Source organism: Hyla sarda, chromosome 5, assembly GCF_029499605.1.
Source record: "Hyla sarda isolate aHylSar1 chromosome 5, aHylSar1.hap1, whole genome shotgun sequence".
NCBI classification, from domain to species: Eukaryota; Metazoa; Chordata; class Amphibia; order Anura; family Hylidae; genus Hyla; species Hyla sarda.
In genome coordinates, this window is record NC_079193.1 from 237,343,178 (window position 1) to 237,362,589 (window position 19,412).

Here is a 19,412-nt window from a genome sequence, read left to right on the forward strand (position 1 = left end):
TGTTCACACTGGCATCCATTTATGCCCCGAAAAGAGACCAGATACCGTTTATAATTAAAACTCTATCTTCCCTTTCTAACTTTGCCAGGGGCCAGATTATACTTAGTGGTGACTTTAATTTACCCTTGTTTCCCCACATGGACACATCCTCAGGTCCACTACTATCTCCCACGCCAAATTGAGAGCTCTTAGACGGAAGCTGCATTCACTACAACTAAGCGATGTATGGAGAACCCTTCACCCACATGACAAAGATTTCAAATTTTTTTTCCTCCCCGAGACAATCATATAGCCGTTTGGACTATATTTTCTGCCCGCACCATTTATTGTCCACATGATCTCCGCCGACTTTGGCACGAGAACTTTCTCTGATCACGCTCCTGTGTTTTGCACGCTGACAGTTCCTTCTTTGTCGAAACCTCAATCCCCCTGGAGGCTGAATGAGTCTCTTCTGCGGGACCAAGTGTGCTTGCAGGACCTGAAAGTTTCCATATCAAATTTCCTTCTAGACCACGCATCTGATGCCTCATCCCCTATGGTCAAATGGGAGGCATTAAAATGTGTCCTTAGAGGCGTCTTAATTAAACATGGCTCCAGGCTAAAGATGGAGGCGTCAGCGAAACTACTCTCCCTGCAGCAGCAGTTACATACCTTATAAACCCAACACAAACATTCTCAACAAGAAGGCATACTGAGGGAACACATTCGGACCAGAGGGGAACTCTTGACGCTTTTATCTACTCAACATCAATATTACAAACAGCTTACAGGACGCCTATTTTATGAATGGGGCAACAAAGCAGGGAAACTCTTGGCCAAGGCATTGAAAGAGAAAAAAATCCTCTCTATTTATCTCATCCATCAAGCCTTCCCAGGGCCCCAATGTCATCTTACCCCTGACATTCTGGAAGCTTTCCGCAATATTATATGGCCCTATATAATTTACCTCCTCCTACACACGTGGACCATTCGGCTACTGCGCCGCTTACACTGTCTCAATACATCACAAACATGGCCCTGCCGCGCCTCACTCCCCAGATAATTCAAGACCTGGAAGCACAGTTCGCCCCTATGGAATTGGAAGCCACGGTCTCTGCCATGTCTTCGGGGAAAAAGCCCAGGTCCAGACGGCTATACAGCAAAGTTCTATAAAACGATGATCTCTCCCGTTATTATCACGGCTTTCAATGACATATCGATGACGTCTCCCCCCCCCACCTTCTTTCTTGCGTGCATACATCACGGTCATACCCAAAGAAAATAAAGATCCCCTCTTATGCCCCAGCTACCACCCGATCTCCCTAATTAACACTGATGCCAAATTGTTTGCGAAGTTGATAGCTAATAGACTAGCGGCACACATGCAGACTCTAATCCACCCGGACCAAGTAGGATTTGTGAGGGGCAGAGAGGCGAGAGACAACACTCTTCGCATGTTCTCGGCAATACACTATGCCCACAAAAACGACTTTCCGCTTTTTCTTCTCTCCCTGGATGCCAAAAAGGCTTTCGACTGGGTGGATTGGGGTTTCATGTCTGCTACGCTCTCTCAAATAGGACTTGGTGAAAACATGCGGTCACGAATTTTGGCCCTATACTCCCGTCACCAAGCTCAGGTTAGGATAAATGGATGTCTGTCTCAGCCCTTCAACATATGCAATGGAACGCGTCAGGGCTGTCCCCTCTCTCCATTACTTTATGTACTATGTATGGAGCACCTCCTGAATGATATCCGTCAAAACCCGGACATTAGAGGTCTCGCCCTGGCGTTGCACCAATGTAGTGTTCGGCTTTTGAAGACGATCTCTTACTATACCTCTCCTCGCCGCTGATTTCTCTTCCTTCCCTTCTCTCAACTATCAAACGCTTTTCACTATTTAGTAATTATAAACTGAACGAGACGAAATGCAAAGCTTTAAATCTGACCCCGCCAATGTCGATATTAGATAGACTGAAATCCTTATACCCTTTTAAATGGCAAAATTTCTTTATCACGTACCTGGGGATACAAGTACCGGCCAAGCTAACAGACACTTACAAACTTAACTTTCCCCCTCTTTTGACTTCCCTGAGGAGAGACCTGACGAGATGGGAGAGGAAGGATTTCTCTTGGTTGGGTAGTATAAGCATTCCCCAGACTCCTATATTTATTTTCTGGAATTCCTATCCACCTTCCCAGGGTTTTCTTCAGGGAACTGTCTACACTTAAATCTGAATTTATATGGGCCCGCAAACACTCTAGACTGGCAAAGCATGTTCTGATAAGGAGGAAAGGGGATGGAGGACTAGCTCTTCCTGACTATTTCTTCTATTACCTGGCAGCTATATTGACTAGGGTACTAGACTGTTGCCACACAGGTTTAGGGAAGCAATGGGTCACCATGGAAAGCAGGACGATCGATACGGATCTGAAGGCTTTCCTATGGCGCCCCGAGACCCCACTTTCAAAAGTGCATGTGTCAACTCTCCTCCCAGTCTTATTCTCAATATGCAAAGCACACAAACTGCACATGTCTAAACTCAACGTCTTCCCGCTACATGGCCCCTTGACGCCCCTCTTCCATAACCCCACCTTTCCACCTACGCTCTCGAAACATCGATTCCTAAATATTGAACACAGCAAAGGGACTACCTTCCATGACTTATGTGCCCATTCCTCTCTCAATCCCCTCCGGGACATATTGACAGACGAGACCCCATCTCTTACTCATCTTTCAATACAACCAACTGAGACACTTCTACTGTACCATGAAACTCAAGCTAAGCCTACATAGACCTCTCACAAAATTTGAACAGTTATGCGTCTCTACGTGTCCAGTAGATCACACAGTTAGCTTGATATATGCCTTGCTCTTAGAAGAATCTACTACTCTCCCCTTGCCTTTTAAAGCAGCTGGGAAAAGAGTTGGGCCACCCCGTCCCGGAGGGAGATTGGCGTAGAGCTATGGTAAATTGCCATAAAACCTCAATATCTTGTAAAGCCCAAGAGACGAATTATAAGATTTTAACCAGATGGTACAGAGTCCCTTCCCAATTAGCACTCTTTTACCCGGGAGTGTCGGACAGGTGCTGGAGATGTGATGCGGACGCAGGATCATTGCTGTATATCTGGTTGACTTGTCCCTCTCTATCCTCTTTCCGAGATGGGGTTATGGACATCATATTGAGAGTCACCTCTGTTCGACTTGATCCGACCCCTGAGGTAACCCTCCTTTCCATTCTCCCCCAATCCATACCTAAACCCACCTCAAAACCTATTACATACTTTCAACCTGGCAGCCCGCACGATCATTCCCAGACTTTGGAAATCGAACTTACCCCCCACCATCACTTCCTGGTTTCAGGAAATTACCCGGATTCATAGGATGGAGGAACTAACTACTGACATGCATAATCAACTGTCCCGTTACACAGCGGTTTGGCTCCCATGGACAACATTCCTCTCCTCCCCAGACTTCGCAACTCTACACTTAACGACATAACGACCTCTGGGGAACGCCCGGACCTTACAATAGGACACGAACATTACCATACAGTTAGCTGTCTATTTTGCTCCGAGATTTCCTCTCCGTTGCTGGTCGCGGCCGCCCAGAAGATGCAGAAGCTACAGACATTTCCCAGTCCGCGAGGTAATCTCTTATCTTCTACTTTATCTCTGATCCGTCCTTCACACTTTCCTCTCTCACTCCCCACCCCCCTTCCCCTCTTCATTCTCTTCTGCCCCTGCCTCTATACTGCCTTCCATCTCCTTTCTTCTTCTACTTTTGTTTGTTGTCCCCTTCCTTATTATGTTGATGATACTTGGTAGCACCTGTATGGCGCGTTATACCATTCTTGACACTACATTTATCATCCAGATTTTGAGCCTGGATCAATAATTCACATAGGGGGAGATTTATCAAAACCTGTGCAGAGGAAAAGTTGCCCAGTTGCCCATAGCAACCAATCAGATCGCTTCTTTCACTTTGCAGAGGCCTTGTTAAAAATGAAAGAAGCGAGCTGATTGGTTGCTATGGGCAACTGAGCAACTTTTCCTCTGCACAGGTTTTGATAAATCTCCCCCATACACGGGGACTGTGTTCCATACACTGCTCCCCTATCTCCTGAGAGACGCTACTGATTCATTTGACTCTCGATTGTGTCCATGGAATACCTGGATAGTTCTGAACTGACCCCGGTCTGCCCTATGTACAACGCATTGTGCTATTATTCAGAACCTCAATAAATGGAATGCCATGCTACATGATGTTATGTAAAATCTTTTCTGGTTTCATGAATGTACGCTTTTGTTTTACTTTACGTTTATTGAAAAATCAATAAAATCTTGAATTTGAAAATAAAAATAAAAAATGTCCTCTTCTGACCCCTATAACTTTTTTTTTAATTTTTCTGTATATGGGGATGTGCAAGGGCTCATTTTTTGTGCGGTGATCTGTAGATTTTATTGGTACCATTTGATGGGACTTTTTGATCGCTTTTTATTAAAAAAAAAATGTAGGGTATATAAAGTGAACAAAATTCCACAATTTTAGACTGGTATTTTTTAATGTGTACGCCATTGATCGTGCGGTATAATTAACATTATATTTTTATAGTTCGGACATTTACACACGCGGCGATACCACATGTTTATTTTTATTATGTTTACATAATTTTAATATGGAATTTGGAAAAAGGGGGTAATTTAAACTTTTAATATGGAAGGGGTTAAAGGGGTACTCCGGCGCTTAGACATCTTATCCCCTATCGAAAGAATAGGGGATAAGATGCCTGATCGTGGGGGTCCCACCGCTGGGGAACCCAGTGATCTTGCACGCCGCACCCTGTTAAAACCAGTCCCCGGAGCGCGTTCGCTCCAGGTCTGATTACTGTCGATCACGGGGCCGGAGCATTGTGACGTCACGGCTCCACCCCCGTGTGATGTCACGCTATGCCCCCTCAATGCAAGCCTATGGGAGGGGGTGTGACAGCTGTCACGCCCCCTCCCATAGACTTGCATTGAGGGGGCGGAGTCGTGACATTAAGCTGGTCGGGAGCCAGAACCTCCAGCGCTGACTGAAGCAGATAAAGGTGGGTGCTGCATGCTATATTGCGGGGGGTCCCCAGCGGCGGGACCCCCTGCGATCAGACCTCTTATCCCCTATAAGATGTCTAGGGGTGGAGTACCCCTTTAAAGGGTGTTTTTTGAAATTTTATTCAACTTTTTTTTTTTTTTTTACACTTTATTAGTCCCCTTAGGGGACTTATAGGAGGAATCATTAGATTCCTCATACAGGTCAAAGTAGTTCCATAGAACCATATTGATCTGCGTGCTCTGCGCTCTATTGATAAAGCCTGGTCCAGCCACAGCAGCCACAGAAGGAGAGATAAGCCCTCCGGCTACCTCAGCAGTGGATTGCTCCCCCCAAATGCGCAGCAGGGGGGGGGCAAGCCACCCCACTGGACCACTAGGGACTGTTTAAAGCTCCCTTTAGACACCGCTGTCAGCTTTGACGGCGACAATCTAAAGTGTTAATATCTGCCCGCATGTCGGCAACTAACGGCACCCCCTAGCTACAGGAATGAATCAGGAATGAATGTGACAAGTTACAACAGTAAACAGGAGTGGCACTGTTTTTGGAAGAGAGTAGCCTGCTAAACCCAATCTAAAGGGGTACTCCGCTGCTCCACATCTTATCCTCTATCCAAAGGATAGGGGATAAGTTGTCTGATCGCAAGGTCCTGCCGCTGGGGCCCCCACGATCTCCCAAAGCACCCGGCGTTCTAAACAAACGCTGGGTTCCAGCGGCAGAAGTCGTGACATCACGGCTGACATGCCCCATCCCATAGACATGAATGACGTAATGAGAGGGCGTGGCTGTGATGTCATAATCACTGTCGCCCACCCCAAGTGTTCTGAATAAAATGTTCAGAACGCTGGGGCATGGAAGTACCCCTTTAAAGAGTTGCAAAGAAACCGTACCATTCCTATCTGCAGGTGGTGCCTGGTTACTGCAGCAAAACCTCATTCAAGTGAAGCCTATGGACAAGAGTTGATTTGTTTCTAGAAAAAAAAAAAAGAAGACTTTAGTTCTAAAATCAGTAAAGGGATATTCCGGTTTAGAAGATTCTCTGAACATTTCTGAAACTTATTTAATGAGACTGAAGTTTGTATACGACATGCTACTTTGTGCTGAACAATGCCTCAGACATACCGTGTTTCTCCGAAAATAAGACCGGGTCTTATATTAATTTTAGTCACAAAAAACACACTAGGGCTTATTTTCAGGGTAGGGCTTATTTATTTACGGTATGGGGGGCTGCGGCAGTGTGGAGGATGGGAAGTGGCAGGAGTGTGGAGGATGGGGGGCTGCAGGATTGTGAAGGATGGGGGCCTGCAGCAGTGTGGAGGATGGGAGGCTGCAGGAGTGTGGAGGATGGGGGGCTGCAGGAGTGTGGAGGATGGGGGGCTGCAGGAGTGTGGAGGATGGGGGGCTGCAGGAGTGTGGAGGATGGGGGGACTGCAGGAGTGTGGAGGATGGGGGGGCTGCAGGAGTGTGGAGGATGGGGGCATCCTCCACACTCCTGCAGCCCCCCATACTCCCCTTCCCCTGTTGTCCTCCACACTCCTACCGTACCCTACAGCAGTGTTTCCCAACCAATGTCCTCCAGCTGTTGCAAAACTACAACTCCCTGCATGCCCGGACAGCCTTTGGCTGTCCGGGCATGCTGGCAGTTGTAGTTTTGCAACAGCTGGAGGCACACTGGTTGGGAAACACTGCCCTACAGTGCCCCCCACCCCTCTGCCATAATAAACTTTGGTACCAGTACTTATTTCACTTTCTTACCGTACGGTACCCTGCGGCGAGATCTTCTCCTGTAGCTTACCGTAGCAGCCGGGGGCAGGGACACGTCCGTGACGTCGGCCGTGCATTCAAGCCGCAGAATCATTGATCAATGTTATCCTATGGGATAACAAAGATCAATGTAAAAGATCAGTGTATGCAATGTTATAGCCCCTATGGGGCTATAACACTGCAAAAAAGAAAAAACAGGAAAAAAAAAAAAAAAGTAATTAAGAACATTTAACCCTTACCCTAAGAAAATTCAGAACCCCTCCCCCTTCCCATTTTAAAAATGAAATTAAAATGAAATTAAAAATTCCCACTTAAAAAAATACTGTTAAATACAGTGAATCTGACATAATTTAGAAAAAATAATGTGATATACATTTTTGGTCATACCGTCCAGCACTATTCCATAGAGTATATGACTGAGTCACCTGTTGTACTTTCTACAATTAACTATTTGATACAGTCCCAGGGAATCCCTTTACCAGCTTTATTTACTGTAGAAAAACAAGCCCATTTAAAAATTGCCAGCAAAAGATATGTTTTCGAATGCTACCTTTGCTGCTATAAAAATCATAACAATGACATTATGACATGTGTAACGGCTGATATAGTTACAGAATGATAGGAAAGGGGTCTCTGTTTACACCACTTCCAGTCATTACCGGGACTAATTACTTCTAATTGTTAGCCTGGAAATTGGAGAGGCAGCACTGACAGCTAGCTGTTCAGACTCATAATGTCATCAAATCCATAGCACTTGTCAGGGCCGCCAGTCAGCAAGGCAAACATACGTTTACAGATGTCAAAATTCTGACTAATCCATTATGCGGATCATGCAAATAGATGCCTATTGCATAGAGTCTAGTTTAGAAAATGATACAGAAGCGGTTTGCCTTATTTGCTGGGTGTGCTGACCTTTGTGCCATTATTTAAATACAACCATGGCGATAAATGCTCATAACCACAGCTTTTCACAACGCTACCTGTCCAAAGCATGTCCTAGGATTTTCATTAAGTCAATAAATTGAGACTCATTACATTTGTAATTGCAACACAGTGAAGTCAAGAAGACAAAGAACTTCAAGCGGGAACATATAATTAAATATAATTGCACCAAAATTCTGTCTGCTCTGTGTATGAAAACTTTTTTCCTCCAGTAAAAGTACCAATCTCTAATATATCATTACTTCCACCAGTTCTATGTTTTCTTAGCAAAAGCCAAGCTTCTAACACTAAATGGGAGGAGGATGAACATTTTGTTAAGCAAACTTCACAATAAAGAGCTATTTTGGGAAGTCAGCTAGATGTTTCCCTTGCACTGTATGTACATGAATATTTTGCATACATTTTAATTCATTCCTGTATTCAGAAACTGGACTGTTTAGCATATGCTTTGTAATTCCCTACCTTAATAAAGTGATCCCCAATTGCTGCTTACAATGAATAGAGGTTAAAGAATGTTTGGAGGTAATGGAAAACTTAAGTAAACCAAGAGATTACTGAGAAATCAAACAACAAAATATGTATACAGTACATTCTCCCAATAGCTGACACTCACAGGAAAAAAAAAGTGTCCACTATTGAGAGATGTCCCTTATTGGGGAAAAAAGGCTCAAAAATCTTTCTAAATGACCAAATACTGTAATGTACTCACTCCAGAGTGTAATTACCTATAAAGAATGATAAAAAGCAGTCCTGTACATGACCGCGACCATCGGATCGATGCTCGGCAGGTCCCAGCTGCTTTCAGCAGCCAGAGACCCAACGGTAATGGCCCACATCAGCGATCACGCTGATGTGCCATTAACCTCTCAGATGCCGTGATCAATACAGATCACGGCATCTGCGGCAGCGCCGTCATTAAAATGGATGATCGGATCGCCCGCAGTGCTGCCGCAGGGACCCGATCATCCAGCATGGCGGCCAGAGGTCCCCTCACCTGCCTCCGGCCGTCTCCAGAAGATCGTGATAACACTGAACAGTATTAGCAATCAAGTGATTGCTATAGCTAGTCCCCTATGGGGACTATTAAAGTTTAAAAGTAAAATTTAAAAAAAGTATAAAAAAAAAAATTATATATATATAAAAATTAGAAAAATCCCCTCCCCCAATAAAAATGTAAATTGTCCCTTTTCCCATTTTACCCCTAAAAAGTGTTAAAAATGTAACATATTTGGTATCGCCGCGTGAATAAATATCTGAACTATAAAAATATAATGTTAATGATCACGTACGATGAACGGAGTGAACATTTAAAAAATAATTTTAAAAAACATCCAAAATTGCAGCTTTTTTGTAACATTTTATTCCACAAAAAATTGATAAAAAATGTATTAAACGTTTTATATATGCAAATGTGGTATCAATAAAAAGTACAGATCACGGCGCAAAAAATTAGCCCTCAAACCGCTGCTTTTACGGAAAAATGAAAAAGTTATAGGTGAGCAAAATAGAGGGATTTTTAATGTACTAATATCATTTTAATCATATTGACCCACAAAATAAAGAAAACTTAATTTTTACCGTAAATTGTACGGCGTGAAAACAAAACCTTCCAAAATTAGCAAAATTAGGTTTTCCTTTCAATTTTCCCACACAAATAGTATATAATTTTTTTGTTTTTTTGCGCCATACATTTTATGGCCAAATAAATGATGTCATTACAAAGAACAACTGGTCGCGCAAAAAACAAGCCCTGATACTAGTCTGTGGATGAAAATATAACAGTTATGATTTTTAGAAGGCGAGAAGGAAAAAAAGAAAACGTAAAAATAAAATGTGATGAGTCCTTACGGCCAAAATGGGCTGAGTCCTTGAGGGGTTAATCACCCCTTATCCCTCCCCTATATCATTTCAACCCCCCCCCCCCCTTTTTTACCCTGTGCCATTTCATTGCCCCTTTATTACCCTCTGTGTAAATTCATCACTCCCCTCTTTATGAAGTGGTACGGGGGGGGGGGGATAAGGGGGGAATGAAATAGCACAGGGGGTGGTAAAGTGATGATTTTTTTAAAAAGTGGGCAAGAAAGGGGGAATGAAATAACATGGGGAGGGATCAAGAGGAAATTATGTAGCACAGGGGGTAATAAAGGGGGGGATGATTTGGCACAGGGGGATCAGGGAAGGAGGGGGGGTTAATTGATGTGGCTGGCGAACGTACAGAAGCAGGAGACCACTGTTTAAACTCTGCTGGGGAATTAAAAACTGTCCACTATTGGGAGGTGTCCTCTACTGGGTGCATGAGTTCAAACCACAAGATCAAATACAGAGGGAATGTGTAGGAAAACTAGGACAAAGAAGAACAAAGGAGATCAGCATTGTCCACCAAAAGCAGTTCTGCTAAGAAGGTAGATGATATGTCCCACTGCCTGTTGTACAGGTTACCCTACTTATTAAACAATAAAAATACAAATAAAAATGCTAACAAAAAATATTTGTATAAACACATTACACAATATAATTTTTGAATGTGATTATAAAACAATTCAGCTGTAATGCCTTAAATGCTGGACTAATTTCCGCTTTACATAGGATGAGCTGCAATACCAGACACAGCCAATGAACGAGAGTTATACTATTTGTAGAGGATAAAAAAAAAAGCAGACACGTTTAGTGCAGAGGACTAACATAGTGGCCCTGATTTACTAAGGCTAGGTCTCCACACAGGTTTTCTTCTGACATTTTTATTGGAATATTGCCACTGCAGTTTTTAATCCAAAGTCAGAAGTGGATTCAAAAGGAATGGGAATATAAAACAAGGATTTCTACTTCTCCTTCCTACTGGACCCACTTCTGACTTTGCCAGGAATCCTAGCCTATGAGTGTAGGGTTTTTATTAGTGTAGAGTGTTATTTCAGACTTGCACAATTCCTCTCTATTTACTATTGGGACACACAGGTCAGAAGAGTTCTGAATGGCTTTATCTTGGTGGGAATTTCCAGCCATATAGTCAGAAGATTTTGTATAAATTCAATAGTAAATATATAAGGTTGTTAGAACCCGTGCCCCCTTTTTCTGGCAGCCACATCCCTTTTTCGGGATTGTGGGTTTATTTTGGCGTCGTGCATCACAAATTGGGGCAGACAGAATTTGTTAATAGCAGGTCCGGTTCTGATAATAGCAGGTCCGGTTCACAATAGTAAATCAGGGCCACTGTGTGAACCCAACATGTAGCAGCGCTATTCCTGGACTGTAGTCATGGAGGCCGAGTGGTACCTAAAGGCAGCACGAACAGCAGCAATACAAACAAATATGAAAAAGAGTACAAATTAAAACTGCAGTGGATTTCCACTACTAAAATTAACATTAAACCTGAAATAACACTGACAAATGGAAAATTTATGATTGTATGAATTAAATATTAAACACTGCACTTAGCATTATGAATATTGAATGGGGTTTGTAGCAAACATTCCCACAAATTGCATTATTTCACAGATCATCAATCAACATTTAATCTGCTCTTAAAGGATGACACATAACTAAGCACAAACTAACAACTAAATGCTCAGTCTAGCTTTTCATTGGATATACAAGTTGGCTAAAAGACGGAAACCTTTTAGACCACAAAATGTACATAAACAAAAGAGCTGAGAGCATGTCTTAAGTCCATACGTACATTTTACGCAGTATGTAAATGGGGTTTATTAATACTCCATTTACTGGCATTGTACAGTACATTATTGCAGAATTTTGGTATGGACTTCAATATGAATGTTATACTCTGTATGTGAATTGTGAACCTGTGTGCCCATATCATGACCCGACAAATTATATACTGTACAAGTTCTTGAAGAAGTGCTTTGCGGCAGCCATTGTTGCTGTGCTGCTTTGTCTGTAGTGTAGCCCAGAGTTGAGGACTTGGTAGGGGAAAGTTATCAATATAAAATAAGAAATAAGACAAGAATGTACTTGTTACTATAACATTCAGCAAAGTCTAATTGCAATGCTGGCTCACTGATGAGCCGGCAAGTTTCTTATAGTGACAGAATATTCAGGAGGGCACCCACATGTCAAACGTTTGCAACCACGTCTATTGCAGCTTCCAAAAATAATTAGATTTCTCTATGGATATGCATCCAGAAAGATAGTAGGTTTCTTTCAATACATGTTTAAAGGCAGTCACTAAAGATTAATCCATTGTATGAAAGGGCTTCTAAAAGTTTGTATGAATAAAAAGGACTATTCACAGTTATTCTTACACAATGAAACCTTTTTGATACCTTTTTTTTTGCCTATCATTGAAAGCCTAAAACCGGCAAATGAGGAGTTTGAGGTCTACTTTATTATTGGGAAAATATGGACATAATAGGAGTATATAAAATATGGAGATATAAGAGGCAAAACAGCTTTACATTTTATAAAGTTATAAAAAAAATTTGATTTCATAAAGGCAAGTCCAGATATGCAGAGTAGTATCTTTCATTACTGTGACAAGAAATTGTTTTAAAAAGTCATGGATTTCTTCTTCAGGACACCAGGGCAGCTGAAACTTGTGGGAATAAGGATGACTACTGTTCAGCTTCATACCTGACTACACTGTTTTCCATACAATTCATTGCTAATTCTTCTTTGTAATATTCAGATATTACTTATCTGCTGTTCTCAGCCTTTTACATTAGGTACCCAATTTTGCAGGAAGCTTTGAAAAGCAAATCAATTTTCTTAGAAAAATGTGGCTCTTGGCACATTTCCTACTTTAAGACATAAAAAAAAGGTTTCACTATGTCATTGTTTTAACATGCACCAAATATTCTGCTACATTTTCAGTCAACATTATCTAGAACAGTATTTGCATATTATAAAGAGATGGAACATTGCTTGGATATAAAAGGTGGGGGCCCCAGAGGTCAGACTCCCACCTTTTATATCTAAGCAATGTGTCATCTCTTTATAATTCATTCATTCTTGAGAAAGAATAGGGCACAGTGCTGCGGAATCTGTAGGCGCTATATAAATAAAATTATTATTATTATTGAATTTCCCTTACACAGCAGTGCCAAGCTATCCGGCTGTGCAGCCTATTTAAAGGGGGATTCTCATCTTCTAAAGTGATTGCTTATCCCCAATAAAGCAGATAAGTTGATTGGTATAAGGTCCGACTGCTAACACCCGCAATAATCACAAGAACATGGGGAATTTGTCACCAAAAATGAAGAGAGCACACTGTGTGTGTGTGACCAGTGCTCCATGAATGCTCTTATTGAGCTTCTGAACTCTGCCAAGTGCTGAATGGTTAAACCTCCTCCGACCAGCTTATCATCACTTTAAGGGATGGGAATATCCCTTTAAGTACCCTGCAAAGACAGGAGGCAAGGGTAAACTTTTAAGGGTACACACTACTAAAGATCCACTGCAGCTCTGGCCAGACAAGGCTTTCCCAGGCATGATTAGCTATATACCAGGGGTGCTGAAAGCCTTAACAATTCCTATCTGAATAAAGTATTCAGGCCACGATTTACACTATGTACACCAACTTTATTTAAGATATTGCTATGCAGGAAGACTCTTAGTATAATGCCCAATTAGAGCATCTGTAAGGTTGAGTTCAATTGTCGCATCTTATTTGGGGTACCATTACAGTACTGCAATTTTCCCAAATGGTGGTAAAATGTGCAATTGTGTGAAAATCCACTGCACCCCCTTATTGACTTGAAATGCGTGGAGAGCCTGCACCTTTAAACTAACAGCGGGAAATTTGCCTCGAATTTGAAAGAAAACACGCACAAATAAACACACCCTTACACACTTTTGCAATTGATGTACTTATTTTGCACTTTTTGCAGTAATAGAATCTACCTACTAAACCACCACCAGATCAGACAAAATGATCCAGTATGCAGTCAAGTGGTGATGCTGAAGCAGTTAAAATTTTAAGTATCACTATCAAGTATTGCTTCTCAGGCACTTTAGAAATAAATTCGGCTTACAGTTCAAAGAATAAAAAGATTTTAGGTCTGTATGTTTCTCTACTTTGTGCAACTGTTCCAAAGACACCATCTTTTAGTCAGAGAAAAAAAAACAAGTTATTGATACACCAAGAAGCAGTGGTGCACACTGTACTCTATTCCTCACGTAATGAGCCACAACTGGTTCTTCTAATTAAACTATCACTTATATCACTTACTATCACAAACAGAACAGCCTCCAAGCACAGATTCATCAAAAAGCAATCCAAGGAAAACAGAAGGTTTTGTTCAGATCTATGAGAACGCTCATGGAAATCCAGAACATTCACTTTTTTATGATTTGTTTCTAATAACCTATATTTTGATGCTTGCAAGCCGGTGAAAGAAAAAACAAGCGACAAATCATTAGTAGAGCAGAACCTCCTAACGAATAAAGGCTTTTGGTCCTTAGTATGCAATGCTTGATATTTTGTGTACACAGGATGATTTTTAGTACACTTTGGTCTTAGAGTATATCCCCAAGGTGTCTAGTCAATATGATTAGCAGTCACAGTTTTAGTCATCCACTTGATACAGCATCAAATGGACCAACTAATAGCCCCAATGACGTGTCCCTAATATACAAAATAAGCCCACTCCCAAAAGTGTGGGAAAAATAGACAACAGAAAAAAACCAAATAGAAGAGGGGGGACAAGGGAGGAAAGGTAGGTGGGGGGGGGGGGGGAGGGGAGTACAGGCTGATTATTATTGGATTATGAGTAGACTTATATTACACATATTGCATAACCTTGCATTCCACAAATAAATAAAAAAGCACAGAAATTTATTCAGCATGACAGCTAGAATATCTACTGAGGCAAGTACCGTATATACTCGAGTATAAGCCGACCCGAGTATAAGCCGAGACCCCTAATTTCAACCCAAAATCCCAGGAAAAGTTATTGACTCGAGTATAAGCCTAGGGTGGGAAATACCTCATCCCCCCCTGTCATCATCCAGACCCGTCATTAACATCCTCATCATCATCCCCTTGTCATCATCCCACACATCCCCCCTTCATCATCCCCTTATCATCCCACACATCCCCCTTCATCATCCCCTTGTCATCATCCCACACATCCCCCCTTCATCATCCCCTTATCATCCCGCACATCCCCCCTTCATCATCCCCTTATCATCCCACACATCCCCCCTTCATCATCCCCTTATCATCCCCTTATCATCCCGCACATCCCCCCTTCATCATCCCCTTATCATCCCACACATCCCCCCTTCATCATCCCCTTGTAATCATCCCACACCCCCCCCCCTTCATCATCCCCACCCCCCTTCATCATCCCCACCCCCCTTCATCATCCCCACACCCCCCCTTCATCATCCTCTTCTCATCATTCGCCCTCAGTGGTCTTCAACCTGCGGACCTCCAGAGGTTTCAAAACTACAACTCCCAGCAAGCCCGGGCAGCCATCGGCTGTCCGGGCTTGCTGGGAGTTGTAGTTTTGAAACCTCCGGAGGTCCGCAGGTTGAAGACCACTGCGGCCTTCAACATCATCCAGCCCCCCTCTCACCCCCTTTAGTTCTGAGTACTCACCTCCGCTCGGCGCTGGTCCGGTCCTGCAGGGCTGTCCGGTGAGGAGGTGGTCCGGTGAGGAGGTGGTCCGGGCTGCTATCTTCACCGGGGGCGCCTCTTCTCCGCGCTTCCGGCCCGGAATAGAGGCGTTGCCTTGACAATGACGCAGAAGTACGTTGGCAATGAACGCACCTCTGCGTCGTTGTCACGGCAACGTGACTATTCTGAGGCCGGGCCCGAAGCGCTTAGAAGAGGCCTCCCCGGTGAAGATAGCAGCCCGGAACCACTATCCCACCGGACCACCTCCTCACCGGACAGTCCTGCAGGACCGGACCAGCGCCGAGCGGAGGTGAGTACTGTACAGAACTAAAGGGGGTGAGAGGGGGCTGGATGATGTTGAAGGCCGCAGTGGTCTTCAACCTGCGGACCTCCGGAGGTTTCAAAACTACAACTCCCAGCAAGCCCGGACAGCCGATGGCTGCCCGGGCTTGCTGGGAGTTGTAGTTTTGAAACCTCTGGAGGTCCGCAGGTTGAAGACCACTGCGGGTGGGGGAGTTCACTCGAGTATAAGCCGAGGGGGGTGTTTTCAGCACGAAAAATCGTGCTGAAAAACTCGGCTTATACTCGAGTATATACGGTACATCAAAAAATATCATAGAAAGATAGAAAGATATGAACTTTTTAACATAACTATTAACATTTTCTTTTTAAAGAAAATGAGTCTATTTCACAGTCATGAGATTGGTTTTGATGGGGTGTGTGTTTTATTCAATGGATAGTCTACAGTCCTCCAAGATAACAGCAAATGTTTTTATTAAAGAAAATAGAAAGTCCTGCCCATTGCCATTTCAAATCTTCACTTTCCATATATGAGCAAAGACTTATCTGTCATCGATCATGCCATGCGTGCCATTTCAATAAATTTAGTGCAACTTATACCCTGCTGTGTCCTACAACTTTTGATAAATCATTTCTATGGATGAGAAATGATATATACCCAGGAACCTACAAAATGAGCTTTAGAAAAATTATTCAACATACAAGAAAACAGCGACCAACAGCAAAAAAAAAAAAAAAGTTCTTGTGCTCACCGTGTTGTGCCATCCGAGATGCTTTGTTCACTAGATGAAGACGATTCAGCTCTGGATTCTTGAACTTTCTCTGAGCTTTTTTGTGTTGTATTTAGTGGTTTTTTAACTTTTACAGACTTCTTTTTCTCGCTGTCACTGTCATCACTGCCTTCTCCCAAAATGTCATCAACCTGAAAGGAATTAGGTTTTTAAAGATGACTATAACCAAGATCTTGTCCCATAAACAAAGGAAACAGAGGGCTGAAAATTTGGACACAGTAAAAAGCTTGTCAATAGTAATGCTCTTTAAGTCCCATTCTGTGCAAGCAAAGTATTTTGGTTCTCATTTTATTCAGTATTTTATTTCTTATCCAAACCAGCAATGGATCCGAGAAAAACTAAAATTTTAAGACACAATTAAAATGTTTAGTTGGTCACCAACGCTGGTAATGACTAAACTTAGCGTTAGGGTGCATGCACACCACATTTTTGCAATACAGTTTCCGTATCAGGTTTTTGATGAAAAACGGATTCCTCAAAACCGGACTAAACTGTATCAAAATGTGTGTACAAATTTCAACCTATATACGTTTTTTTAAGAAAAAAACGTATACGTTTAACTTTTTATTCCATTTTGAATAAATTTTCACTTGCTTGATTGGAATTCCGATAAAAAAACTGTGCAAAGTCAAAAACTGAATGGTGAAAACTAGGGATGTTCCGATAACGATACTAGCCATTTCCATGGTTTCGGGGACTCATTCAATGTCCCCGATACCAAATCCGATACCTGCTGCCGCTCTGCTGCCCCATTCTCCCGTCCGCATCATGGCGTTCTATGGAAGAGCATGTGACACACGTCACTCCACCTCCTCCACTGCGCCCAGCGCAACGCTACGGAGGAAGCAGAGTGACGTGTATGGCACATGCTCCTCCATAGAACGCCATGATGCGGATGGGAGAACAGGGCAGCGGAGCAGCAGCACCCGACAGAGGACAGCCGCAAGTGAGCTGTCTACAAAGGTGGGGGCTGTGGTTTACAGGGCCCAGCTGTCTAAAGGGGGCCTGATACTAACATCTTCAGGGGGGCTGTGGTCTACAGGAGGACCTGCTACTAAAGTCTAAAGGGGGGCCCTGCTGTCTAAAGGGGGCCTGCTACTAACTTCTGCAGGGGGCTGCGGTCTACAGGAGGGCCTGCTACTAACAAGGGGGGGGCCCTGCTGTTTACAAGGGGGGCTGCTACTAACTTCGGCAGGGGGCTGCAGTCTACAGTGGGGGCTCTGCTGTCCTAAGGGGGGCTGCTACTTATGTCTACAGGGGGGGGAGCTGCTGTCTACAAGGGAAGGGGCCTTCTGTTTACAAGGGGGGCTGCGGTCTACAAGGGGGCTGCTACTAATATCTACAGGGGGGGCCTGCTGTCTACAAGGGGGGGGGCTGCTTCTTATTTCTGCAAGGGGATACTACCTACTATTAAAGGCAACCTTACAACAGAGTCACCTGCACTAACTTTAATTTACAAGTAGATGCAGGTGACCCGGTTTCTACCGCTGCTCACCATGTGTACATCTGTCTCACCGCCAATGCAAATTCCCTGTTCTGTCCAATGGAGAAGAGAGAAATCTTGGCTCATACTACAGCAGCCGCCTCCATTGTACACAACAAGGAACCCACATATCATACGGTAAGCAGCGCCAGAAACCAGGTCACCCTGGTGTCAGATTCCCTTTAAAATAAAAGTACTCGTAATTGGTATCGGCGAGTACTAGAATTAAAGTATCGGTACTCGTACTCTGTCTTAAAAAAATGGTATCGGGACATCCCTAGTGAAAACCGGATGGAACCGTACGCATATATAATTCTATACGGTTCCCATTGACACCCATGTTAAAAAAAATCGTATACGGTTTAATATGGTTTTTCACCTGGACCAAAAAACGTGGTAGACTACGGTTTTGGGTACGGGTAAAAAAACGGACATAACCGTATAGCATGCAAAATGGAGTAAACCAGATGATGCGTTTGACATACGGTTTACAGTGTTAAGTCAATAAGTTAAGTCTATACGGTTCTGTACGGTTTTTAACTTGAAACCGTATACGGGAACTGGATAGCAAAAACGTGGTGTGCATGCACCCTTATACAGCCAAAAAAAACAGACTGAACTGAATGCAATGGTGTCCTATTGGGGCATGTTAATGCTCCAGCCAAGTAAACAAATCCATTGGATAAGGCTGTAATAGTGAAATTTTTTTTTTAAACCTGTTGGCGGACAGGGCTAGTATGCTTATACAGCGGCTGTAAATAGTGTATGACACGGGCTTGGGACTTAAGCATGCTCTATACCCAGCAGCCAAGGGTTGCCACATATCGCTGACACAGAGATCACTGAATGCTGCATTTAAACAGTAATGCTATGCTCCGTTGCTGGTATAGTGCACAAAATTGCTCCCCTAGAATGAGATCATAGGGAGGCGATCTGTTGTAATTACAGCCCCAAGCCTTCTAAAGGCTTCTGGGCATGAAGTAACAGATCTGCTTGTACAGATTTTTTTTTTTTTTTTTTTTTTTTTTTTACAGTCGCTATTCCATTTTGAAATCATGTAAAAAATAAAAAATATAAAAAAAATTATATACATATATATATATATATATATATATATATAAAAACATATATGGTATCACAGATTGCAGAATTTATGAAACTGAACTGTTAGAGGCATAAAATAAACACCAAATGCCTTTTGTTTTTTAGTCAGATCACACACAGCAAAAAAATAAAAAAAAGGCATTTCAGAAAAAAAAATTCAGATCTATGCCAAAGTGGTGGTGCCGAAACCATTTTCAACTTAAGGACGCAGCCCTTTTTTGCACATCTGACCACTGTCACTTTAAGCATTAATAACTCTGGGATGCTTTTACTTTTCATTCTGATTCATAGAGATTGTGTTTTCGTGACTTATTCTACTTTATGTTAGTGGTAAATTTTCACCAATACTTGCATCAAATCTTGGTGAAAAATTAGCATTTTTT

General features: G+C 42.8%; 1 protein-coding gene across 5 annotated transcripts in view; it reads right to left on the reverse strand.

Annotated features, from left to right (window-relative positions):
- Positions 1-19,412, reverse strand: part of CTDP1 (CTD phosphatase subunit 1) — a 149,656-nt gene that overhangs the window by 10,355 nt on the left and 119,889 nt on the right. For 4 of the 5 annotated variants that reach the window (XM_056521377.1, XM_056521375.1, XM_056521376.1 and 1 more), the window contains exon 12: positions 16,404-16,573. In XM_056521377.1, the coding sequence (XP_056377352.1) occupies positions 16,404-16,573 (170 nt within the window). Of the gene's footprint in view, positions 1-5,962; positions 6,044-16,403; positions 16,574-19,412 lie in introns of all 5 variants that reach the window. The other variant, XM_056521374.1, reaches the window with a different exon arrangement.